This window comes from Malania oleifera, chromosome 5 (genome assembly GCF_029873635.1).
Source record: "Malania oleifera isolate guangnan ecotype guangnan chromosome 5, ASM2987363v1, whole genome shotgun sequence".
Lineage (NCBI taxonomy): Eukaryota > Viridiplantae > Streptophyta > Magnoliopsida > Santalales > Ximeniaceae > Malania > Malania oleifera.
The window spans coordinates 34,933,085-34,960,973 of NC_080421.1; the positions used below are offsets into that span (position 1 = coordinate 34,933,085).

A 27,889-nucleotide genomic window follows, 5' to 3' on the forward strand; every position below is an offset into this window, starting at 1 on the left:
ATCCCCTTCATAGGAAATCCTTACCAAACCACAATCATATTCGGTAAGATTTCACCCATTCCTTGGTTCATATCCTTGCTCCTCTATGTGATCATATCTAAAGGATACTTTCCAATCACCAAAGATCAGTATTCAAAAATTCATATATTTCTAGTTGCTTTTTGCCTAAATGGTTTGGACATATTCACTATCATAAAACTATTTTAATAATGTCCTACCTCTCCTAAATACTCTTATGAACTTAATAGAAATTTAACTGTTAAGAGCATTATTCTTTACTTCGTCTCATAAGCTCTTATAACGTTAAGTCATATCCTTTAGAGTTTTGTATTCTTAGAAATGAGTTAAATGGCTAATATGATGGTCATAGGTTTCAACATATATGAAAATGCAATAACTAAGAAACCTATGCATGAATATTAAGAAAGAAAAGTCATTTGAACTTGGGCCTCTATCATATATTGAAATTCATAAGTAAAGAGGAATACATTGGCTTATGACCCTGAAGAAGTATTGCATGTGAATCTTTGGTCCTCTAAGCCTAAGCATGTTTAGCCAAGATTAAATCATGAAAAATCTAAACACTTGGCTAAGTAATTAGAAAATGAAAAGGCATAAATTGAATAAGTGCATAACTCAGGGGGAGCATTTCTCTTCATGAATATATATATATACATTAAATGCTCTCATGATTTTTTATCTTTTATGCCCATATGCCTTCATTTGAAAAGCATTGAATTCCTACTATTCATTATGCGTTAAATAAGTATATCTTCTAATGGATAGTTAATCTTTTGTATCATTTGTTGATGGCTACCTGATTGCATGCTTAGTTTAGAATGTCTCTTGCATGGCGGATGCAGTTAATGAAAATTGCATGCTGGTAGTGGATATAGATTCTCATGTGCCTTGAACTAAATTATAAATTGCTTATTTGAACATATTAGGTACAAGTTTTATGGGAAAATGTTCAATTTACAGACGGCATACTGCCGAAATTTCGATAGACTTTTCTCAACAGAAAACCTTGTCCAAAGATGATTATAATAAAATTAAAGTTAAAATATTTTTGAAAGGATGAGTGAAAACTCAATGAAAATTAAATTTCATCTTCACATAATCATCAGGTAGTTAGGGGAGTTGAGCTCTATCCTTATAGAAAGAGCTTAAAAGACTCATATGCATCTTACAGATTTATTTCTTGTATATTAAGGTTCTTCTGTAACCTTGAACATCATATCCAGTGCTTAAAGGTCTTTGAATAAATATGGATTGTTCTAGGTTATGAGTATCATTTCATGCCTTAGTATATATTTTCTTATGCATTTGAAGGCTCTAGGGAAACTATACTAGTTACAATGCTTGAAATGAATTAATTAATATTCAGTATAATTATGATAAAGAATTTTTTAAGAGATTGCTTATACTGCTTGGCATGCTTAATAAATTAAATCTTTGAGTAGTATAAGCTGTTCATTTTATCTAAGCTAGTATTCAAATTCATAGGGGGAGACCCTAAGCTAAAATCACAATCTTGTTGTGCTCACCCATTTTTTTTAAGCTTAGATATGCTTTAAGTTGTATTGTGGTATGTGCTTAAATGTATTAATCTCAATGAAAATCCTAAAGCTGAAATATATTGTTTTGCCACAAACTATTTCAAAGTTTACCATATGATCTTGCACTTAAAATTGTCTATCTTTAAGTTACATATGATTGTAATTTTTCTGGTCATAAAGTTGTTTTGGGTTTAAATGATCACCAGAAAAATTTGCTTGCTTGATCTTCAAATTAAAGGTTCTTTTTCAAACAAGCATTGCTCCTATGCATTTGTTTAAAATCACAAGGGAGATATATATTTATCTATTTATATTACATATCTTTGTTTTTGGCAGGAAAATGATTTTATATGCGACATATCTTATTTTTCTTGTTTGTGTGCTTAAATGACATGATTTTTGGTTTTAAAACTATTCATACCCAAATGCTATATTAAAAAGGGGGAGCTTTCTAATAATTTCAAAGTCTAACAATTAATATAACAATTGGTATATTTCATTAGCTTGGACTTTATGGAATTGGTTATGTTTTGCAATGCACAATTCTCATATCTATTGTATGATAATGATTCTATTCATGTTTTATGTCTTGATCATACTGGAACTGTCTGAGTTAAGTAGTTGTGTATAAACTGTTAGATCTTAAAACTCAAAACAGATCAATTTTTATACAGAAATTATTTAGAAATGTCTTATTTTCAAATGATATGCTGCCGAAATTTTTAAAATTCCCAAACTTCTCTTGTGTACTAATGATTTATACCCTTTTTACTGTTGTCAAAAGGGAGAGATGGATGAAACGAAAAAATTGGGTAGTAAAAATTGTTTGCATTGATAAATCTTTTACATAATGCACACTGTTAAGGGGAACCTTCTAAGGCTATACCCACTTTTTGCATGGTGTATTTATCATCATCAAAAAAAGGGAGAATGTTGACCTTATAGGTCACACCCGGTTTTGATAATAGCAAATACTCTAGTATTTGTTAGCTTTCAAGTTTGTGTGCATGTTTATATTAACAAATCAATTGATGATACACGAAGTAAAGCTTGAAGACCCTGAAGATTATTTCTTATTGTAATTTATTTTATTTGGGTCTATAATAATTTATATCAATCTATAATAATCTCTGCATGTCATGCATGTAAGTTTTGTAAGCTAAAAAATGACCATAGATTGACCATAGGGACCGAATGTCCTTAGGACACCCTTCGGTCGATCGATGCCGAATTTTTGGGACTATCTCAAAACGACCCTTGAAAAGACCTTAGTAAGACTTTAGGTCCCCACGTATATGCACTAATATATCCCCACAATATCTTGTCAAACAGAGGATCAATTTGAAATGGACTGAACAAGATAAGCATAAAATGAGAGAGCTCGGGCAACCAAACCCCAGGGGTTCGTTTCACCTCGGGCGCCCGAACTGTTGGGAAGTCAATAGTTCGAGTTGCCAAACCAAGAAAGACTCTATCTCCCTTGGGTGACCGAACCCCTAGATGTGACATTTTCACCAACTTGGGCTGTAGAGTAGTTCAGTTCAAAATAGGCCCCGGGCGAACGAACACATGTGTCGGGCTACCGAACCTAGGATCGGGCACCCAAACCTACGAAAAAAATTCTACTAACTTTTGTTCAGGCTACTGTACCAAAACTCGGGCTACCGAATTATTTTTAAGGGTTTTTAAAAATGAGTTTGGTCGGGTGACCGAACCTCAGTTCAGCCACTCGAACCTTCTCGGATTATTTTATTTTAACTGAGGTAAATAAGGGTTAAACGGGTTTAATATTTCCTAAGTATTTTAAAACTTTTCTAAGAATTCCCTATAGGTCCTAAACGGTTATATTTTGGTCTTGACCTATATATATGGGTTCATTTGTGTGGATTAGGGGGTGATTAGTAGAAAATCATTAACAAAAATCCTCTCTATTTCAAAATCCTATTCTTGCCCAAATACTCTTATATCTTCATTCCCTTGATACATTTTAGTATTGTAAGAGCATATTGGTTGTGCTAGTGTATATTAGGCATTGCTAATACTTCCATTGTTCTTGTTTGATTGATTGATTTTGGGGGAGTTTAGTTAAGTTTATCCCACAGATTTCAATATTATAAATCTTGTGTGGGGATAAACTAACAAGCTTAGGGATCTTTGCATTGTCATTGCAAGATTCCCTTAACTTTGATTTTGTTGTGCAAAAATATTTTCTACAAGCAATAATATTTTTCAAACTAGTCTTGAACTCATTAGATTGAAGGAAAATATTTTGAGTTAGTTTGAATATTTGATTAAGCATCTTTGAAACTCTGATTGAACATTGAGATTTGATATTAACTTGTTTCAAAGATACAACTTGTTTAGAACACTCTTGAACATTATTGTGATCATATCTTATTGAGTGTTATTTGCACATATATTCACATCACTGAGCTTACATTACCTATACTGTTGATGTGCATGTGATTGCTTATATTGGGTATATATCTGCTTTACATGAAAGCATAATCACTGTACCAATCTTATTGTGAACATTCTGTTGTATTCCAAGCATGGGCTTGAAGAGAAAGACTAGTCCTGTTGAATAGTCCCGGACTAACTTAGACCTGGTTAGGAAAGTTAGGTGCGCCATCCTAGTAAGGCGTGTTGGTTGAGGTCAGCCCATTGAATTGACCTGATTGTAACCGGTGTCGCTCCATCCGTTAAGTGAGCATTAGTGGAATTCTCGAGCTTGCGAGTTAGAGGTGGGGACGTAGACACAGTTGGCAAAATCCCGATAACATATCGTGCGTGTACTTTATATTCTTAGCACTTTACATTTTTGCACGTGTATGTTATGGCACATGATTTAATTTTCACATATTATATGCGCATTTGGGTTTGAATATATAGAAAAACCCTAGATTTGTGAAATGTTAGTTGTGTAATTTTGGACAAAACCTAGGAGGAATTTTTAAATACCCAATTCACCTCCCCCCCCTTTTAGGAATACTCTAAAGCTAACAAATCCCAACCGGGTTAAACTCGATTCTGGCCCGTTGAACCGGTTTGATTTTTGAACTACTAGTTTATTTATTTTATTTTTATATTAATTTTTAATTTTTTAAAAGAGGAAAAAATTCAAGGAAAATCATGAAAAATTAGAAAAAAAAAATTTAGAAATCAAAAATAAAAAAATAAAAAAAAAATATTTGAGTTATTTTAACTCAGATAACAAAAGGAAATGAAAAAATACCAAAAAATAAAGAAAAACTCTTTAAAAATCCCATAGAATTTTAGAAAAATGTTGAAAATTTTTTAGAAAATTCTAAAAAAAAAAGTATGGAAAAATCTAGGAATATTTTAAAGACTCTTTTTTTTATCAAATTTGAAGAATTTATTGTCTGTATATATTTTATTTGTGTATGTGTGTGTGTCCCAATAATTAAACAAAAGGTAAAGAGGTATTTCAGACTTCACCTATATTAGATATGAGAGGGGGTTTATCTAATAAGATCCTCTCCTTTAGAGGTCTTGTTAAACCTTCCTAAATCGCACTTTACTTTTATTTATTTTTTCCTTTTAGATTTTTATTTATTTATTTATTTATTTTTAAATGAGTTAATTAAAGACCATTAGATTCAGTTAAGGGATAATTCATAATTAATTAGGTATCATTCGTAGAATAGGTGTGTAGGGAAGAATGCAATTACCTTCTCCTCGCATAACTAAACTCTCAATCCCAACTACTAAACTCTCAATCCCAACTCTAGTTAATGTAGACTGAGCCTACTGGTTCCTTGACCTAAGATTAGTCTAGAGACCAATCAAAAAGTAGTAATTAGGTGAACAAACCGCACCCAAGTAAATAACAGGTTAGTGACAACTCCATTGAACTTTTAATATTATTATTACTCGCCACTCTGAACCCTTTCTCCAGGACGTTCCGACAATTACTACGCTTATTATTTCTATTGTTATTGTTGTCATTGTTGTAGATTTGTTGTTGTACATTGTTATTATTATTACTATTATTATTAGATGTGTGTTCAGGATACTAAAAATGGGAAATAAGAAAGTACATGTTGATTGAGAGATTAGAATCAAATAGTCATTGATCCTCCAATAAGGAAATTTTAGAGAATTTGAAATATGACTTAATGTTATATTTGTAGAAACATGTGATATGTGTTGGTTTTTATTTGACTGCCTTCTAGGAGGTGATAAATAGTTCTTAAGCTTCTCACTCGATGGATGTTATACGTGATGACTGGGCATTGATGCCTCATAATAAAGTCTTAGATTTAATGGAGTTGTTCTTCAGATGCAAATTGAGTTGTTAGTGGCAAATGGTTTTCAAACCAAATGTTTCTAACAAAAGAAAAGGCTTTGATCACAATATACACTCTCTTTAGTGTCTTAAAAGGACTCATTTTGGGTAATGATGACTTGGGTATAGCTTATTTAGATTTGGGCTTTCTTATTAGGTGGATGTCAAGATTGTCTTTTTATAATAACTTAATAGTGGATGTTCACATAGAGTAACCTAATGTGTTTGATCAAGTGACTTTAGGTTATGAGCATCTCATTTTTGCAAGTCAAGAAAGTCCGTTCATGTATAAAGCAAAATTCAAGGCAATGATTTTTTAACTTTAATGAAATCATCGCTTCCTTTAGGTTTAAGAAAATATTAATGACGCTTTCAAGATAAGTGATTCCTATTTCTCATGTCTTATGTTGATGATACATTGCTTAGTACTAGTAGTGACACTTTTTTTGGATGACTCAAAGAAACTATTATCATATTAGTTTGATATAAAGGATTTTGGTGATGCTTATTTTTTTGTATGTATAAATTCACCATGATTGGTTTGTTGTACGAAACCTACATGACAGAAAGTCCTTACAAGGTTCAACCCACAATCGTAGTCACCTTATGCCAAACCTATAGTATCGAATGATAAATTATTTCTCTAAGACTTAATATCCTCCAAATGATGACAATAATTGAAAAATATATAAGAGATCCTTGGCATAAGTCACTAGTATCTTGAAATTAATATGCTTACTTATACAAACATTTTCATAATATTGCTTATGTAGTTGGCGTACTTGAAACATACTTGAGTGATTCTAGGGTGACTCATTGAAAATTTGCAAAGAATATAATATGATAGTTACCAGGCACTAAACGTTTTGTGCCAAGTTATAGGAAGTTTGATTGTTTGAGGTGATTGGTTATTTTTTGATGCCCTATCTAGAGGTTGCTCAAATGGAAAAATGCTCACTTTGGGATATGTTTTTATAATGACAGGAGTTGTTTTGTGGGGGAGTTTCAATAGGCTTTATAACTGTCTCAACTTTTCTAGAGGTAGAGCATATAAATTGGTACATGGCTATATGTCAATCTTTGAGATCATGAAATTTCATTTCAAAGCTTCATATCGTTTATTCCATCTAAAAATTATTGTTAAAATATCAAGATAAATATATTAGCCTTTTTCATTCGAAATAATAAGAGTTATTCCTGCTCAAAGCATATTAACATGAACTATTTGTTTGTTAAAAAAGAAAATTTTATTACTTTCTTAGATTAAGTACATAACCACAAAGCATATCTTTGCAATTCACTAACTAAAGGCTTGACTACTAAAGTTTTTCAATAGTATGTAACTCCATAAATTTAACTGTAGAGGGAATATTAATTTCATTCTTTCAGTAACTCTCTCCCTCCACTTTCCTTAAGATCTACATGGGTACTTATAGACTTTAGGGACAATTTTAGATACATTCACAATCATCAAGCATCTTCCACATTTATGCATGAACCTAATTCATGCACCTCAACTAATACCATACATGTAAAACCAATTCAATCGATGAACATTTGATATATGAAAGTTTTAATTATACCGGGTGGGGTATCCTTGGTTGTCCCATACACACATATATACAAACATGAGTTGACCCACAATATAGGGTCTATTCTTGTGTTTGTTCCGGACACAACTTGAAACACCTTAATATTATAACGTGACCATTTTCTAAATCATGTACTTTATTATTATTTAAATCCCAACTTTATTTCCAAAGTTACAAAATAATTTTTAGGTAAAATTAATCATAGTTAGCCATACAATAAAATAAAATAAAATAAAAAATACTTAGGGTCATAGGCCATGACATCATACGTCCACATGGCAACACTGTAAAGTGAAAGAGAGTATAACCCATACACACCCTGGTATCTTGTGTTGACAACATTGTTGTAAAGTAAAAGAAGGTCCATAACCCATACACACTCTGGTCTCTTGTGCTGACGCGTAGTCCAACAATGGTCATGGATCATACAAAATATCTATCATGATCCCTTAGGACCAAAGTAATTAAAAACATTTCCAATCAGCTCTTGAAAATCTGGCACTATGGTGAAACCAAACTTGAACTTCCATGGCCTAGAACCTAGATTGGACGGCCAACTAATGGCCACGCACGCAAGAATCACTTTTCACAGTCTGGTTCTCTGAACCTAACATGCCTACTCATTTGATCAGAACTAGCAAGCAACTCCAAATTAACCTCTTCTTATTGATCACACATTATTTCAGTTTGTCCCCTGGCACAATAAGCAAAGAATATGTTACTCAGCAGACCCAAGATTATTTTAAATGAACATAAATAGGCTGTAAGATTCCAAGATTATAAAAAGATAATAGGTTTATTTTTGATTTACAAGGAAAGAGTTTTATACAACTGATCATATCCTCTCCCAATTTGATAAGAAGATTTGAAGAACTCCTCTCGGGCCACACCAAAAGAGGCACTATTAACTCCCAGGGTGTGGTTCAAATGGTAGTGCGGGTTGCGGAAGTGCCTCTCACGAAGTCAGGTGTTCAAACCCTTCCGGATTTGTTTTCGTCCCTGGATTCCTGAAATTTACCTCCCTTTGAAGTTGGGAATCGATTTTAAGGGACGCAGGATTAGTCACATGAACCGTAAAACGGATAATTGAAAACTCAATACTAATCCTAAAAATATAAAAAGAAGCACCATGATCAACTGATGTAGTACGTACCGGTTAGTACGCCATTGACAAGACGGTGGCTAGTATTATATCACTAGTACGTTTATTCTACCACTCAACAAGCTATTAAAAGTGCTTGGCGGTGGGGGCGGCAACCACTAACATTGCACTACACTGGGTGATTGATCGAAGCACCATACTCATCATGGACAGTACTACTGATGTCACTGACCGCTACCCACCGCACACTACATCTGTATGGTTCCATAGTGGAAGTTGAGCTGGGTTAGCATATGCGCCCATTTATGCCAACAAGTCTCCAAGAGAAAATTGCTGTACGTAGTGGTTCTAGTTTGTTCTATAGATATTTTTTAACTATTCAACTTGTCACAAGTTTAGGCCCCTGTTGAGGTTTTTGTTTGTTTTATAGATATTTTCTATCGCTTTAACTGAGGGAAAGTTTATGCTCCGCAACTTTAAAAACATAAGTAAAAAGGAAAGTAAAGTATGAAAGAGCTCGGTATCGAGAAAAGTGAAGTACGCCAAATTTTAATGATGTATAAAATTAAAATTTTATTGAGAAAGGAAAACAAATAAGAAGGAAATTTATTTTTATAGGATTAAAAATTAAGAAATGTACATCAAATTTTAATGATGTATAAAATTAAAATTTTTTTCATTGATTTGTTTTATGTTTTATCATTTTTCTTAATAATTAAGTATAAAAAATAAAATTCTTTCATTTTTTTTTTTAGGTAATGTTTTTAAGTTGCAAATGCTCCAAGAGTCGTGTTCCAGTAGAATTTTTATTCTCATTGTTTTAATCGGCATATCCTATCATGCATGGTATATATATTCGATATACTTGATTAAAAGTATCCTAAAAGGTGGCCTATAATGAAATAAATCAAACTGGCATGAGAGAGCATGAATTCCAAATAAAGATTTGGAATGCGTGTAGCTTTTTCTAAAGCATAAATATAATATAACTATGTGTTTAAGTAAAAAAAAAAATTACAACAAAAATGTGTAGTACCGGCTAAATGTTTGGTGCATGGAGATAGAATGGGATCAAATTTATAATATGATTTCTTTACGTTCTCTACTAAGATTTTTATTCCATTCTGTTCTATTCTCGTTTCACTCAATTTCACAAACCAAATGCTAGCTCTTCTAGGTGTGGCCTCTTGTGGTGCACATAGCTAGGTATGGAATCCATGTTGGCCCCTAATGAAGATACTACCCCAAAAAGGGTGATGGTGCCCTTTGGACAAATTAATCATAATGTCTCCAAAGTAGTCAACCAATTTATGTCCAGATCTTCTTGTTAAAAACAGTGTAACTGAGGACGAGTAAAAAAAAAGTTGCAATGACTTGTAACCTTATGAATGAACACAAGCTACAAATATTAGGTATATGTCATCCTACACACTCTCAATAAAGGGGCCAATACTCCAGCAAAATCTCATCTCATAACACAAACTCATGGCAGCCAAGGTTTCACAACATCACAAAAAATTTGAAGTGAACTTCGCTACAAAAACTATTGTCAAAGCAAGCCATCCTCCCCAAGAGTCACATACCCTCACTCTCTCAAACCTTGACCTCCTCTCCGGGCGATTTCCTGTGACATACTTTTATTTCTACCACAAACCACTACTAAATCATGATTTCCACTCCATCATTGAAGCCCTCAAAATCTCCCTAGCTGAAACCCTCAACTTCTTCTACCCCTTCGCTGGCCGAATCGTTGAAAATGCAAGCACGGGCGAACCTGAAATCATTTGTGACAATAATGGTGCACTTATCCTTGAAGCCCATGCCAATATCCCTCTAAAGGACTTCAACTTCCACAACCTTGACGACTCTCTTAAAGGAAAACTAATCTCCATCCACGAAAGCTTCCCATTCCAAGCCCAAGTAACAAGTTACGCTTGTGGAAGTGTTTCGATTACGTTCACCTTTGATCACGCGCTAGGCGATGCAAGTTCCTTCGGTAAGTTTCTTCTTGCATGGTCTGAAATGTCACTAAAGAAACCTATTTCGAGCATTCCCAATCACCGAAGAAGCCTTCTCAACGCTCGTGTTCCTCCTAGGTATGACAAGTCCTTGGACCAAGATTTTGTGGCATGCACATTGGAGGAGATACAAAATATGCCACTGCCAAAGACCTTGGTTAAGCGACTTTACTATGTTCATGCGTCAAGAATCAACGAGCTGCAAAGTCTGGCATCCGCTAATGGTGAGAAGAGGACAAAAATAGAGGCTTTTTCGGCTTATATATGGAAGGTTATGGTTAGTGTGGTTGAAGAAAGCAATGAGAAGTGCAAGATGGGGTGGTTGGTAGATGGAAGAGGTAGATTAATGGGCAATGATAGTTCTTTGTCCAACTACATAGGAAATGTTTTGTCTGTCGCTTTTGGGGAGGCAAGTTTGACGGAATTAAAGCAATGGTCTATAAGTGATATTGCCAAGGTTGCGCATGAGGCCATAGGCAAGGTTGCTAATGAGGCTCATTTCTTAGATCTAATAGATTGGATAGAGTGCCACAGGCCGGGATTGATGCTGTCGAGGGTGGTGCTCGGCCGTGGGGGGCCGGCGGTTGTTCTATCATCCTGCCGAAGGTTTCCGGTGGTAGAACTGGACTTTGGATTCGGGAGGCCTGTTCTTGGGACGGTGTGTTCTACTGTGGAGAAGATCGGAGTGAATTACTTTAATCAGAGGCCAGCTGCAGATGAGGATGGCTCTTGGGTAGTCTCTGCTATCTTATGGCCGGAACTAGCTGAGGCGTTGGAGTCCAAATCCATTTTCCAGCCTATGTCTGCAAGTCATCTCCATGTTTAGTACCATCAAGTTACCAAATTACTAATTTCTTAAGCATGCATATCTAGTTGAAAAAGTAAGTCATGGCCCCTCAATCTACTTTATGCACCCATGTGTAATACTAATGCTTTGTAATAGTGTTTTAATATTTATAATGTAATATCAACATATGAATTAAATAACGTGAGATCTTTCAATGAATTTTTTTTTTGTTTGTTTATCACAGGTCAAAATTTCACGTGCTAGTGTGTAGTTCCAGTACGTTTATTCTAATACCAAGCAATTGCATGTGCTTGAAGGACACCATATTTATCATGGACAGGAATCAGGACTGATGTCGCTGACTACTACCCACCGGCAAATAGTTTTGCCAGCTCAACTTGAGCTGGGATGGACGAATGATTATGCCAACAGGTCTCCAAGACAGAAAAAATGGTCTGTAGGTTTTTGTTTTTTGTTTTTATAGATATTTTTTAACACTCTTAAGGACCATTTGGTTCAAACATTAGAGGAACAAAAATCAAAAATAAAAATAAAAAATTAGAATGAGAAACTAGCAACTTAAACTTAATTTCAAAAATGCTCATTTCATCTTTAAATCAAAATATTATAAAAATATGATTAAACTAATAAAATTACAAATAATACACATTTAAAAACTCATTATAACAAAAATAAAATAAATTATAATTATTTTACTTAATTGTTCTACTTTTAAGTTTTACTTTACAATAAATATTTTATTGGACATGACAATTAAAAAATTGTAAAACTATTTTGCAACCAAGTTTCTTACTATTAGTTTAAAACTTATGCATATTTTTCTTTTAATTATATTTAACTTCATATGACCATTTAAACTTAATTTTAATTATAAGCGCATAAAATGAATAATTTTATCTAAAAAATTATTTCTAAATATTAATTTACAAGCCCAGTGTTGAAATTCGAAATTTTTATTTTTTGTCACGTTTTCCTTTTTCGAAAACTTTCTTGAAATATTAGTGATATTATTTATACATTGAGAGGAACAGTTTTGCATCTAATAATCTTTGCTTCAATTAATTATTTAGAAATTGAAGTCATTCCAAAGTTACTTTAGTGATAATTAATTTGATATTAAACTAAATATATCAACTTAGTGCTTTGGATCCATCTAACAAAAAAAAAAAATGTATTTGGGAAAAAAAATAGCAGACTTTAATATTAGGGATACATTTTCTGTAATTTATATCAATTTCATTTACAATCAAAAGAAAATAAATTTTTATTTTTGACTTACAAACCCAACCTATTGCATGAAAAATAAACACTATAATCTTTCCCTTATCCCCTCATACGAGATTAAGTTTTGAAAACCCAAAATCACGCAATTTGATGCACACACGTGCTACATATCTTCAAACGTATCCACTCTCATGAATCATGCACACCAACATGCTAATATATATACATGCATTGCCTTCACAAAGCAATTGGATTTTCCATGATGCGGAATTGAAAGGAGAGAGATAAGAGGCAAGAGTAGGAATGTCAAGCTTGCAAGCATCGCATCCAAAGAGTAACACCCTTGATAGCTAATAAGAATGTCAACACAATGTGAAACACATTAATCATAACATTCTTAACGATCTAATTACTCTAACAATCACTACGCTAGTCAAAAGGGGGCAAATCTTGCTAAACTTGCGTGGAGGGTGGCTAAGTATGGCACAAAAATCAACTCTATGTTTCACGAGTTGGTAACCTCAAGAAGGTGCTCTTGTGGGACTGTCATAATTCCACGTGCAATCTAATCAACCCATCCTGAATTCAAATTCAAATTCAAAATTCAAAAACTCATGACACATGAAACACCCATGACCAATCCAATCAACGATAGCTCATTGCTAGCCAGCCAAGACTCCTTAACCCTGCGCTCTCCCCCTCATGAACTCCAGAAGTTGAAAACTCCATCACAAACCATCTACCGAACTCCAGCATCATCTGCCTCTGTGTCACTAGCTAAACTTGTTCAAGGCATTATGTTTGCCTGTGACTACTTATCTCGTGTGCTTGGGATGAGTTTCCATCATGTAAATACTAGTGTAGGGTTATTTTCTGCTAGTAGTGTCTTTGTATGTCAAATAAGACAGTATGACTTCTCGATCACTTTGATGTTTCCTAGTGTCAGGATGATAATTACATAAAAACCTCTTTAGGGGAGGGTGAGTGTTCATCAGTCATTGTAAAACTCACTAGCAATTATCAACGTGCTTAGCCTACTTGCCTCCCTTGCAAAGTACATGTCTCAACGGAGGATTTGTTAATTAATTACGTTTGCTTCAATGTTTACTGCTTGCTTGTCACGGCTTTCATGAATTGATTATTGTTTTCGCTACTATCTGAATGAATGTCAATGAAAGTACTTCGTGGATGAATGTTGGTAAACGATAGGCTGGCTAGTTAAGCAAGAGTGTTTTAGTTAGTGCCGCACGGCCCTTCACAAGTGTGTGAAAATAGTCGGATCGTGACATTTGGTATCAGAGCCAAGTCGGTGACACTTGGTGAGAGCCCAAGGTTGAGTTGCTACGTGAATTTGATTGCTTTCGTTGTTGGATTTGGGAAGTTTTGGTAAGTGACCATGGCACCAAACAACGCTGAAAGAATCAGTGCACTGGAAGCACAGGTTGAAGAGACAACCAACAATATGACCAACGAGATGGCCCAACTGAGGGGACTTGTTGATGAAGTGATGGGATCACAGCAGCATCAAGCAAGTTTGACAAGTGAAATGTCAAAGGACTTTCACCACACTGTGGAAACTTTGCAGGCCCGGATGGCAGATTTGGATGCAAAGATGAATGTGATGATTCTTGCTATGGGGAACTCCAACACTCCGGAAGTTAGCAAGACAAAGGTGCCAGAACCCAAGACGTATGGGGGTGCCCGAGATGCCAAGGAGTTAGAGAACTTCTTGTTTGATGCGGAGCAGTACTTTCGCGTTGTGAGGATGACCTCAGAACAGGCAAAGGTGGATACTACGACAATGTACTTGATTGGTGATGCCAAACTATGGTGGCGAACCAAGTACAGAGAAATTGAAAATGGAAGCTGTGTAATTGATGGTTGGGCAGACTTGAAAAGAGAGCTCAAGGCCTAATTCTTTCATGAGAATGTTGAGTATAATGCAAGGAGAAAACTGAGAGATCTCAAGCATACGGGGTTGATCAGGGAATATGTGAAACAATTTTCTTCTTTGATGTTGGATATTCGGGATATGTCGGGGAAGAACAAGTTGTTCTATTTTCTTGAGGGGATGAAATCATGAGCAAGAACTGAACTTCATAGGCAAAGGGTTCAAGACTTGTCAACTGCACAAGTTGCTGCAGAACGCTTGACAGACTACATTGGTGATGAGACCGCTTTGTCCAAACGGTTTGACAGAGAGGGAAACAGTGGAAAGTCTTTCAAGAATGGCAAACTCAAGAGTAAGGGAGCCGACTCTAAATCATCAACCTCAAAGGAAGTTTCGTCGTCTCAAGGGTTCAACACACCCAATAGAAAGGGGAAGAGTAAAATTTCATGCTACTTGTATAGTGTGCCTCATAAAGTTTTTGAGTGCCCTCACAAAACATCACTTAATGCTTTACAGGCTTCCATTGCAGAGTAGGCAGTGGAAGATGATGAGGAAGAGGATGATACACCGAGGGTAGGTTCAGTGCGGCTGGTGAGCGCATTGGAAAAGCAAGAAAAAACATCAAAAGTTACACGAGAAAAAGAGTTAATGTTTGTGGACTTGAGGATAAATGGGAAGAGTACTCGCGCTATGGTGGATACGAGGGCTACTCATAATTTTGTTTCGCAGTTGGAAGCATGGAGACTCAACTTTTCCTTAGAGAAGAATACAGGACGTGTGAAAGCAGTTAACTCTGTAGCCCAACCTACTCTGGGAGTAGCCAAGCAAGTAGCTGTAAAGCTTAGACAGTGGGAAGGTCATGTGAATTTCACAGCGGTGCCATTGGATGACTTTCCAGTCATTCCAGGAATGGAGTTCGTAAGGGGGACGAGGGCAGTGCTAATGCCTTCGACTGGTTCCCTGTGTCTGATGAGAGATCACTCGTGCATGGTGCAAGTCGTTGCAACGAAAGGAGACGATGGGAAGTCTCTTTCAACCATACAACTCAATGAGGGATTGGGTCAGGGTGAGCAGACACGTCTAGCCACAGTGGTAGTAGACAAAGAAGTAGGCCAAGAGCTGGAGCCTACGACCATCCAAACGGTGTTGGATGAGCATAAGGAGGTGTTGCCGGATAAGCTACCTCAATTTGTCTTCACGATGGACTGTGGAGCAAGAGATCAAGTTGTTATCAGGAGTGAAACCACCTGCTAAAGGGCCATGTCGGATTGCGCCTCGAGAGATAGTATAGTTGGGGAAACAACTTGATGAATTGGAAGCGAGACGTGTTTGCCCTTCCAAAATATCGTTGGGAGCATCGGTGTTGTTTCAAAGCAAACATGAAGAGCATCTACGAAAGGTGTTCAACAAGCTAAGGGGAGACAGTATGTATGTGAAGAAAGGGAAGTTCTCTTTCGCTCAGCGGAGCAACAAATTCTTTAGTCAAGTGGTTGAACAAGGTTATATCCAGAGGGGTATGGAGAAGGTAAGGATGATTCAAAAACGGAAGATCCCCACGACAGTGAAGGAGTTGCGTTCCTTTCTTGGCCTTACTAAATACTGCAGGAAGTTTGTTGAGGGATATTCGGGAAGAATGACTCCAATGACAGGACTACTGGGAAGGTATTATTGGCTGCACACGTAGGATGATGTGGTTGATTATACTAAAACTTGTCTCACTTGCCAACAAGACAAGGGGGAGCGGAAGAAGTATGGTATTTTCATGGCCGCACCAAAGTACTGTTCGGCAGAGGAGACGACACAATTGTTCCTTGTGACTGTTGTGAAACATTAGGGTGTTCTCCAAGTTATCATTTGTGATCGAGATTTAATGTTCACTGACAACTTCTTGATATAATTTTTCAGGATATTCAGGTCACATATTGACATCTCTTCGAGTTCTCACCGACAGACAGACGGACAGATGAAGAGATTCAGAGAGCTGCTAGATGAGTACTTGTGCCATTTTGTCAATGACAACCAGAAGAATGGCATGCAACTACTTGATGTGGCTCCGTTTTGTGGCAACACCCAAAGGCACCCAACAACCAACAAGAGCCCTTTTGAGCTTATTACAGGCCAGCTACCGCTGTTACCTCACACAGTGGGCAAGTCGTACAGACGAAAGAGTCTTAGGGCATACATCTTCACCAGTGAAGGGAGACAGAATGCAGAGTTTGCCCAAGCCTATCTGGAGAAAGCTTCCGAGCAGATGAAGAAGTGGGTAGATAAGGGGAGAAGACCGCAGTTTCATGTCAGCTGCCTCAAGCCGTTCAACGCCAACACCAATGACCTGAGCAGAAGTCCGTTCAACATAGCAAAGTAGAAGATAGTGCAACCCGACAGACATGACATTGAAGGGATCCTTGCAAACAAAAAGTTCATATCCTCAAGCAAGAAGCGGCAGAAGTTCCTAGTGAAGTGGAAATGCCTTGATGACAAAGAAATCAGCTGGATTTCTGCGGAAGATATTTAACCGTTCGTCGACAAATTTGAAATGTACCTATCGCCAAAAAGTCTACGAGGATGTCAACCGCATAAGTGGGGGAGAATGTCACGAGCTAAGCTTGTTCAGGGCATTATGCTTGCCTGTGACTGCTTATCTCGTGTGCTTGGGATGGGTTTCCATCATGCAAATACTAGTGTAGGGTTATCTTCTACTAGTAGTGTCTTTGTATGCCAAATAAGGCAGTATGATTCCTCAGTCACTTTGATGTTTTCTAGTGCCAGAATGATAATTACATAAAAACCTTTTTAGGGAAGGATGAGTGTTCATCAGTCATTGTAAAACTCACTAGCAATTGTCAACGTACTTAGCCTACTTGCCTCCCTCGATAAGTACACCATGTCAATGGAGGATTTGTTAATAAATTACGTTTGCTTCAATGTTTACTGTTTGCTTGTCACGGCTTTCATGGATTGATTACTGTTTCCGCTGCTATCTGAATTAATGTTAATGAAAGTGCTTCGTTGATGAATGTTGGTAAACGATAGGCTGGCTAGTTAAGCAAGAGTGTTTTAGCTAGCATCACACGACCCTTCACAAGTGTGTGAAAATAGTCGAACCGTGACACTCTGCTAGGCACCTATGGCAAAGCCCACCTCCTTCCCTCCTCTTCGTCCCATGATTCATAAGACCCTAAAAAGCACACCAAGCACCACATCTCCACAATAATGGAGGCCTATGAACCCTCATCTCTTATTATTTATCTCTTGGATGTACAAATTACAGACAGTTCAGGACTACCGTTATTGCCATCTTCAATACTACACTACGCACAAAACTCATATTAACCAACACCATCCTTCACCTGCCCTCCATTCTATCTCATTAAAAACATTGCCCTCCATTTCTATCACATTAAAAACATTCTCAATATCACCTCCCAACTTACAAGGCACTCAACTTTGACCTAACACAAATGATCACCCAGCAACTTGAAAATCAAACCCATTCACCAATCACCACCGACATACAGGTCCAAATATATGCCTTTTTCTTAAACAAAGAATGCAGTCCATAAGATCAAGTGCAACATTCATAACGCACATACTCTACAATACACGCACTGACCTTGCCTGAAATTTGCCTCTCCTAACATTTAAAAAATGGCATCAACCTCATCTAACATTTAAATATAATGATGTAAATACCCTCTCCACAGGTGGTGGACCCTCCATGATGACATAATATATTTATCTCAATAACAAATTTAATCCCTTAAACAGTAAGTGAGAGAATTCCTAATACCAACAACACAAGAACTTGAATACCATTCATGAAATGAGCTTCAACAAGAATGCAAGCAATGGTTGCAAAGCTGGCCCTTGAAGCCAGGGGAAAAGATAAAAACTTGTAAACAAATTTAATCCCTTAAACAGTAAGTGAAAGAATTCCTAATACCAACAACACAAGAACTTGAATACCATTCATGAAATGAGCTTCAACAAGAATGCAAGCAATGGTTGCAAAGCTGGCCCTTGAAGGCAGGGGAAAAGATAAAAACTCGTAAACAGACAGGCTAAACAGTTGTTTCTATGTTCATTTCTTCATTTTTTTTTTTTTTTTTTTCCAGTTCCGCAGTTTAGACACCAGTTCCAAAGAAGGGCAACAGACCAACTGATTTTGGTTCTTATGAACTTGATCAACAAACAAACTGGAACAATGTAAAAGTGTGTTATACCTAAATGAAGGGAAGTTGACTTTATTTTTGAAACACCAATGGAGGGTATGCATCATTTCAGCAAACCTGCAAGGAGGTTGGCATGTAATAATTGTTAGATTACCACTTAACCTAAAAGCTTAAGCTATTAGGTTGTGGGCAAACAATGTATATCAAGCTTTAAACTCCCCCGAACATGTCGCCTAACAGCACATGGAGAGGTAAACACAAAAAATAATACCCATTACTAGGAATAAAATATTTTTTTTAAATACCGCACAATAAACATGGACAACCTAGGACCTCCTGGTGACCAACTTTGAAACCATGTTAGATTACCACTTCACCTAAAAGCTTAAATTATTAGGTTGTGAGCCAATAATGTATATTAAGCTTTAACAATATTAATTACTAATACTAATAAATCTCAAAAGCACATGGATCATTGTGCAAATTAAATGAACTTACCATGCAAATGCCTAGTTCAATAATTATTGAAGAGTTAGCGTACAAAGATTATATATATATATATATATATATAGAAGAATTAGTCTCTACTCTCACTCTTCATTGCTATCCACTGAATGAACTTAAGCACATACACAATTTTTTGTTTGCAGTAATCTGGACTAACGTGACCCGACTTGTAACTCATCCTGAGCATAGTTTCAATAAACATAGACAAAAACATAAGCAAAGAAAATTAATTTAAAACAGAGTTAGCACATAAAGTTATAGAAACTATTGATTGCTAATGATGTGAGAGGTATAAGAAAATCGACCTAGTACACACCTCTTTCCTCGTGACACAGATTATTTGCATTACACCTCCAATTATCCCAGTTAATAAAAGGTAGATTTGCACCACATTAGTTGCAACTTGTTTCAGTCTGCTGTAACTTACCATCTGGCACTCAATCAAAGACGTCGAAGATCTGCTTACATCTCTTCTGTCAGAGGACTCAACTTGGAGGTTGATTTGGCAGGTCAATATTCCCAATAAGATTAAACATTTTAAATAAAAGCTACCTGCAACTCCCTGCCAAAACAGGATGATTTCAAGGCATGGATTGGGGCTATGCCAACCTTGGATAATGATCCAAGTAGGTTCCAACGAGATTAAATATTTTGCACAGAAAGCTTGCTGCAACCCCCTGCCAACAAAAATTAATCTAAGAGACATTCTAAACAGGGTGATTTCAAGGCATGGCTTAAGGCTGCTGCAAATTTTGGATAATGATCAAATAGTTTTGTTCTTAGCAGCAACCTGGTTCATTTGATTAATTGGTTTAGCTTTAAATAAATTGGTTCATGAGGGAAAAAGGCTCAATCCTACGAAAGTACCAACCACCAACCAAGGCAATCAGGCAGATGAATACCTGAGAGAGTTTACAAATGCTGCAGATTTAGTCAGGACTACTCCAATTTGAGCAAGGAATTTTCGGCAAGAACTGCCCCAGCCCCATGGAATCTACACGATCAATGTCAATGGGTCCTGTTTTAGTTTCATCATGCCACAAATTTGCAGTGCATGTTGAAGTCAATGGGGCTCAATCCATCTGCAGCTAGCACAATCGTCCAAAACTTCGTAGGGATCCTACAATAATCCAAAGATAAGATGTATCAATGGTAGTAGTTATTTGTTTGCTGCCATGCATCTGATAGTAGTTATCAGATGTATCATTCTAGCTGCTCTTGGTTGAGGAATTGATACCATTACACATCTCATACAATTGACAAGCAGATTGTAACTGGTCCAGTTGCTGTACCACGTGGATCCCTGAAAAATAAATAAATAAAAATAAAAATAAAAATTTACAGCTCCATTAGAAAACACTCACCCTGCATTTGGAAGCATGGATTGTTTGGACCTTGGATTTGGATTTGAGCAAATTTGAACAAATTTCAATACAATTTTATATTACATTTTACCTAAATCCAATACAAATCAAAATCCAAGGTCTCTCCAAACATAGGGTCAAGGTAAATACTGCATAACTAGCATGACTTACCAATCAGGATGCAAGCAGAAAATATGAACATGTAAGCTATGAAAATACTAAGTCATTTTTTTATTTATCTTGATGCATTATTGTAGTACAGGGACATCACTCTTATAAATCTGACTTTAAAAAGACAGATGAGGACCTTAAAAAATTAGCATAAGATACTTTGTTTGCTGCTTTCAAACATTTGTTTTTTCAGATTAGAATCAATAAAAAATAGTAATCAAAGGCCTATAATGGAATTTTTTAAAATTCCTCACTTGTCATTTGAAAGTTGGATTTATAAGAACAGTGTCCCTGTGCAGCAATAATGCATCAAGATAAAATATTTAAAAAGTGAATTTTAGATTAGCAGTGGCAACTTAACAGGCACATAAAGAGGCAAGATTTTAGAGTCCCTGGATCACCAATGAAACCATTCTCGAATGGCAGGGAATCCAAGCATTCAAGTAAAATGTTCTTTTGACACCTCATGATGCTGAACAAGGCTCAACAAGTTAGCTCAACAATATACCGATTCTGTTTCCTTTTTTTTTTTTTTTTAATGCTTTATATTTAACAAAAAAGAACAACCAAAATCCAGCAAAAACACATTTTACGAAGGTATTTTTGTGATGTCAATTATACTTTACCTACCTGACTTTTTAAATTATACTTTACCTACCAGACTTTTTAAAAGTGACGCTAAACCTCCCTGTACCTTGGATTATAGTAAAAATGTCAAGTTATCAATCCAAAGTGATGGAGAAAAGCACCAATTACATCATATTGCCCAAGTCTTCAACCCAAATCATCATGTTTTCAACCAAAACTAGAGTATATACATGCACAGTTTACATGTCTACAAAGTAAGCTAGTAAACTAGAGTACCTTGGAAAATGCAAGAATTTCCAGTTTTCGTCCAATAATCATCAAGAAATTTTAAATTTCTAGTGAAACTTACAAATTCTACTTCTCTTTTTAAAACCTAAAAGCTCTAGGTGATCCACGTACTTCTCTCCAAAGTTGGAAAGAAAGTTTGAATATTTCACTCTAGTCCAAAGTTCAGGAAGGTTTAGTGATTTTCAGAAACATGGGGAGGCAAATTGAACTATCCACTTACCAAAGGGAGGTTTAGTGACATTTTAAAAAGTCAAGGAGGTAAAACCTAAAAAGGCCCCAAACTACATGGATTTAAACACTCTCATTAAAGTGTGACCTGAATTTTGGCAAAAAAGAAAGTGATCAATATGCTGCTCCCTTTCTTGCCAAGGATTGCCAACATTCAAACTTACACACCAGAGAACAATACCCAACAGAAACATGTTTGTATCATATTTTTGACAAAATAAATGACGCAAGAATTCCAAAAGGAGCCATTCGATAACTTGCTCCTTTGTTTCCTTTTTTTCTCTTAAGAAGAACCTTGTTAAAAGGAGGTGAAGCTATGATATTTCAGAAAGTCATATCTCAAACTAAGATCTATACAGACTGTTTATTTATCTGCTTCTGGAAGTAACCTGCATCACTTTTTGATGAAAAAGAAATGTTGAATTGAACTCAAAGTAGGACCACTAACAAGACCAACGAATTCTGGAAAAGAAAAAAACAGAAGCAATGGAAATATGAAAAATAAACCAATAGTTGGTCTATGATTAAAAAGATAATTGCATAAAAATGCCTAAATACAATAACATGAACACAGCCATTTACTACAAAAGCTTCTCCAGGATACATCTCTTTTCTGTCAGAGTTTGAAGCAAAGCCATTTACCAAAAAAATCTTCTCCAGATACATCTCTTTTCTGTCAAAATTTGAAGCGAAAAGTCCAATTTATTTTAAGGCAGTGTCATCCTGCTGAAGGGACAAACCTAATCGATTGATCATCAAAACAGTGTGGGAAACCCAATAAATAAATAAATAAAATGCTGATGCATGATCGCACACATACAAACAAAAGGATGTTATTAGCATCCATTGATCGTAAAATGATTTTAAAAATGTGCAAACGTTAAGATCCCAATAATGAAAATAGTGTTGACCCTATAGGTCACACCCGGTTTTGATTATGACAAATACTCATTGTATTTAATGGGTGTTTAAGACTTTGTGCAGGAACCTTAAATTGCCAAAATCGAGATGGGCACAAAGCAAGTGAAGCTTGAAGACCAATTCATGTTTATAATTGTAATATATATTCAGTTGTGTAATTGGTCTATAATACTAATTAGGGTCCTTGGTTTGTAATAAGCACACACATCACATGCATGGTATAATACGTAAGCTCAAACCAAGTATAACTAAAAATGAACTTAGAAAGACCTTAGGGGTTACCCTTAGTCGACCGACACTGGATTTTTTCGGTCTCTTCAAAAGGACCCAAAAATGACCCTAGGATACTCACTCATGCTTATATATGTTAGGCACATTGAATAGGGTGTTTGTAAATCAAAACAGGACCGAAATGCACACTTTATGCACTTTCGGTCGACCGGCCTATGCAGTTCATTCTGCCCCGGTCGACCAAAACCGGTCTGGGTCAACATTTTGACCTCAGCCTAGTCGACCGAACCATTATAGTTCAAACCCTCCGGTCGACCGAACCTCCTAAAGTCAACACTTTGACCACCTAGTCGACCGAACCCAAATTGCATTACAATAGTCTGGTCGACCGAGGGTCCTCTGGAGAAATCCCAACTGTCTGGTCAACCGAATCACCCAGGTCAAAATAGTTTGGTCGACCGAACCTCGGAAAAATGAAAAAATCACCTCGGACATATACATCCAGTCAACCAAGTCCCAAGTTCAAAAATGGCCCGGTCAACCATATCATATGAACTTTGGTCGACCGAAAGTGTTCTGGTCGACCGGGTCTCTCGGATTGCCCTGAATTTTTTATCGTGGTTAATTTTTTAAAACAGGGTTAAAATAATTAAAAGGTCATTAATCTTTTCTAATTATACCAAACTTGTCTCCAACGGTCATAATTCATGGGGTGTCTATATATACCCCTTCATTTAGAAAAATTAGGAATAAGATTAGCAAAACAAAATGAAAAACTTCTCTCAAGCCAAAAATCTTCCTACTACTCATACTCTCTCTAAAACCACTCAAACTTACCTTCTTCAATTCTCTATATCATCTGTAAGTGTATTGAGTGTTGATATTAAGAGATTTGCTCTCTCATTTGTTGAGTGTTTGAATCGATTTTTACGAGAGCATAACCTAAGTATTCTTAGGAGGCTTTGCTCATTAGTCTGTCCTAAGAAGACTTGTATTGAACTTCCGAGTGTTACATTCTCGTTGCACGTTGCAATAACTTAGGAAGTTTGTATTTGTTTTGGGTTGCAAAACCTCTTCAAAACCTACTCAAATATCTTTTGAGTTTACAGTGATATATTTGTGAAAAGATATATGTATTTGTGATATTAATCTTTGTTGCAATATTTATTCAAATATACATCATTTTGCTAAATACAAATATTACATATATCTTGCAAACCAAGCATATACACTATTCACGTGATTGATATACTCTGCACTTTGGAATATTTGAAACTTGAGTAATATCTTTGTTTAAGCACCTTGATTGAGAATATCTTGAAATACAAAAATTGATTGTTGACACTCTCACGTACTCATTACACTGATAGAAAATACATTTGAGAGTTGAACTATTTAGACCACAGTGAGCTTACGTATTAAATCATTTGTGGTGTATGTGATTGAACGCATTTGGCTACAAATCTACTTTACGTGAAAGCACTTATCGATTGTACCATTTGATTGTAAAATCTGAGTGATTCTAGGCATGGCCTGAGGGAGCGGTAACCCAGTCCGGTAAGGATTGTTGTAAAGGTTGAGGTCAGTCATGTGCTAATTGACCTGATTTGTATAGGTGTCGCTCCACCCGTTTAAGTGAGCAAGTTATAGTAGTAATCCTTGAGCTTGTTAGCCAAGACGGAAAGCAATTGGCCGAACCTCGATAACATTCCTGCGTGTCACTCTTACTCTACTGCTTTCTAATGTATGTGTGATTGATTAAATTGATTTATTTACTTTCTGGTATACGTTTACATTACTTGCACTAGATTGTCCATAGGGTTGTGAATATACTGGTGTTAGGAGATTAACCTAGGGCTTAAAGCTTAAAAATACCAATTCACCCCCCCTCTTGGGATCACGGTAAAGCTAACAAATAGTATCATATCAACTTCCAGTGTGAGTCGCAAAAGAAGATTAGCCAGAAAGAAAAAGGCCAATTTCACGGAAAGCTTAGGCCAGCCTTTGCTTGAAAAAGAAAAGAGCCACTAACTTCCACAAGATTAAGAATCTAGCAGATAATAGGCCTCCAATCATTTCTAGGATGTGTGCAAACAGTTAAATCTTCAGCTTTCAACTGTCATCAATTTAACATCTTCTAAAGCTGATAACCTGTTTCATTTCCTCTAATCAAAAAGGCATCTTCATAACATTTAAAAAAAAATCCAAAAGTAGGTACATAGAGGTAGAAAAACTAAATCTATGAACATGAACATCAACCTCCATTTGAAACTAGATAGTCATCCCCTTCTGTTTCAACATTTTTGTTAGAAGTATTTTCTTGCATTTAATTAGGAATTGATTCCAAATTTAATTCATTTCCAAGTGTATGAAACAATATTTTATTCATGTCCTTGACACCAGCTTGGAAATTTCAATATGGTGAATTCAATATCTAAAGAAAACCAATGATGAACAAAATAAACTGAAGGGGGAAAAGAATTTAAAGAACCTTTTTTTTAATGGAAAAACTGAACCATTTCAAAGTTCATATATCACTGCAAGAACATTATGAGAAACAACAAAGTCTTTGACAGCACTTCTGCAGCAGATTCAACAGTTCTGGTATTTCTTTCCTAGTGATATACCATTATGCATTTCAATGCCTGAGCTCATAATCCCACATCAAAGGTTGTAACATGCAGCAATAAATCAGTTGAGGTGAATTGTTACATCCAAGACACAAGAAATCAAACAGAAATCAAACACACAGATGAAACATCGGTAGCAGGCATAGGAACAAGATATCAAATTTAAGGCATGACCACCTCTATTCTGAGCCAAATTATGAGGGGTGGAAAATGCAATGATGCTTGAGTAGTTCAAGCTTCAACAATTTACACTCCACCTATAGGGAACTGTTAGAACTTGAGTTAAAGTCTTTAACAACAAAATTACAGAGAAATGCAGAGATAATTCATTTGATCAACTAGGCAAATACTGGAAGGCACAAGTTCCCAAGTCCAAGAAAAAGTTGATGACAATAGCCATTAAAAAACACAATATCAAAAGAAATAATTAAAATAAGATTATAAATTATTACATAATTCAAAGGCCAATTCAAAATGCAACCATTTTTTAACAACAACAACAATAATAATAACATGCAATTCATACATAAACCTGTCAACCTTCAACGCTTAACCATGTATAGATCACTTCATAACAAGGCTAAATATGGATTTTTAAAAATATAACTAGGTCTTTAAAACAAGGGTCTTTCAAATATAATAGGCCACTTCATAACCATATGCAAATATAACTAGGATATTTTTGTCACTTTATTTTTAATAATTCATGGTTTGAGAATCAGCATATCCACCTTTTAATACGAGAAGAGGGATTCCGGCATTCAAGAGCTTTGTGGGAATATATATATATATATATAATTTCGTGGAATGGGATTACCAATTATAAAACGTAAAACAAAGGTGGGAATACCTGGGAATCAATGAGGATTCCCACGAATCATTCATTGAATTTGCGAACCAAACACTACAAGAAAGTCACAGAAAAACAACCACATTTAAATTAAGACATAAATATTATTGGGAAAAAAATCCATTCACAATATAATTATGACAAAAGTCAAATCATAAAAACTAAATGTAACTCCAACATAAATTAAACATAAAAAAATCCTTCGGAATTTTTTTTTTTTAACACAAGTATCCCTCTGAAAACTAAAATTTGTTTGCACCCTTGAAAACTAAAATTTGTTAGCATAATAACAAAAACAATTAAGAAATGTCAAATGGAAATTACAAATAAAAAATAATTGGAAGAACAAATAAAACTACTAAGCAGAATATCACAAATCCAAGTACTAGACATAAAAAAAGACAACGTGGAAAACATTCAATTAATGTGAAGTAAATAGTAGTAACCTATAATTTTATGCCACATAAATAAAAAATATGTATAAATCACTAAATCAAGCAACAAAAAACCAAATGAACCACAAAGGGTTTTAAAAAAAAAAACACATTAAATTGTATTATACCTCATTTAAGCTTACAAGGGCTAAAAGTAATGCAGAGGTTCATATATCACATGTTCTATTTGCAGTTGACACCATAACCTTCTGTCATCCTGAAGAGGAGAAAATTCTCAATTTGAGGTTCAATTTGTTGGCATGTGAAGCTACTTGAATGCTGAAAATCAACTAAGGTAAGAGCAATACTGTCCCCATTTGGCAGATTTAATGGTAAGAGACTGGCTAAGATAGTGGGATGTGGCTCAGTTCTTTGGCCTATCACTTACCCTGCAAGGTGGAATGGTCAACTCCAGTCTAAAGGAAGAAGATTAACCCTGTTAAGAGTACATTAGCCAACCTGCACATTTCCTTCGTGTCTTTACTCAATACTCCCAGCATCAGTCACAAAGAAGATTGAGAAAGGAGATTTTGTGAGAAGTCAATGAAGGTGTTCATGAGTATCATGTAGTGAGATGGGAACTTCCTTCTGAAAGAGGGATGGAAAACATTGACCTGCAAGTTGAAAATAAAACCTTAATAGGCAAGTGGTTGTGCAGATTCCTCCAAGAAAAGAAACAGTGTCGAGGAAAGCAGCAGTTACCAAATATGGAGAAAGTTACAAAATTACAATGAGTTGGGGATTAATGGGAGTAGAAATCCCTGTGATGTTGGGTTTTGAGAGTTATATAGAAAGGGCTGAGAGGAGTTCTTTGAAGGCATAGTGTTTGAGGTGGATCTAATGGTAATTCAGTGTTTCTCCAGCTTGATGAGTGGTGTGTTGAAATCACTGAAATTCCAATTACCTTAAGAATTCATACTTTGCTATTGAAAAAAGCAACACGATCAGTGGGCGTGTTGAGGTAAAAGGTAACTACTTAAGCTGGAATAACCTAAGAAGAGA

The 27,889-nt window shown here is 35.7% G+C and overlaps 2 protein-coding genes across 31 annotated transcripts in view; one reads left to right on the forward strand and one right to left on the reverse strand.

Annotated features, from left to right (window-relative positions):
- Positions 1-7,618: 7,618 nt before the first annotated feature.
- Positions 7,619-27,889, reverse strand: part of LOC131155411 (pentatricopeptide repeat-containing protein At4g19440, chloroplastic) — a 40,979-nt gene continuing 20,708 nt past the window's right edge. For 2 of the 30 annotated variants that reach the window (XM_058108527.1, XM_058108506.1), the window contains 6 exons: positions 27,347-27,501; positions 27,196-27,276; positions 27,016-27,104; positions 20,420-20,485; positions 20,085-20,302; positions 19,396-19,859 (listed from right to left, as the gene is read on the reverse strand). The gene's annotated coding sequence lies outside the window, so the exon portion shown is untranslated. Of the gene's footprint in view, positions 8,155-18,558; positions 18,793-19,153; positions 19,362-19,395; positions 19,860-20,084; positions 20,303-20,419; positions 27,502-27,889 lie in introns of those variants that run through there. The other 28 variants (XM_058108503.1, XM_058108523.1, XM_058108519.1 and 25 more) reach the window with 27 other exon arrangements.
- Positions 9,913-11,586, forward strand: LOC131155413 (coniferyl alcohol acyltransferase). The gene has a single exon (XM_058108533.1). The coding sequence runs from the start codon at positions 10,048-10,050 to the stop codon at positions 11,404-11,406; it is 1,359 nt and encodes a 452-aa protein (XP_057964516.1). The 5' UTR covers positions 9,913-10,047; the 3' UTR covers positions 11,407-11,586.

Coding starts and splice junctions, on each gene's coding strand:
- LOC131155413 (XM_058108533.1), top strand. CDS start 10,048: ATGGCAGCCAAGGTTTCACAACATCACAAAAAATTTGAAGTGAACTTC.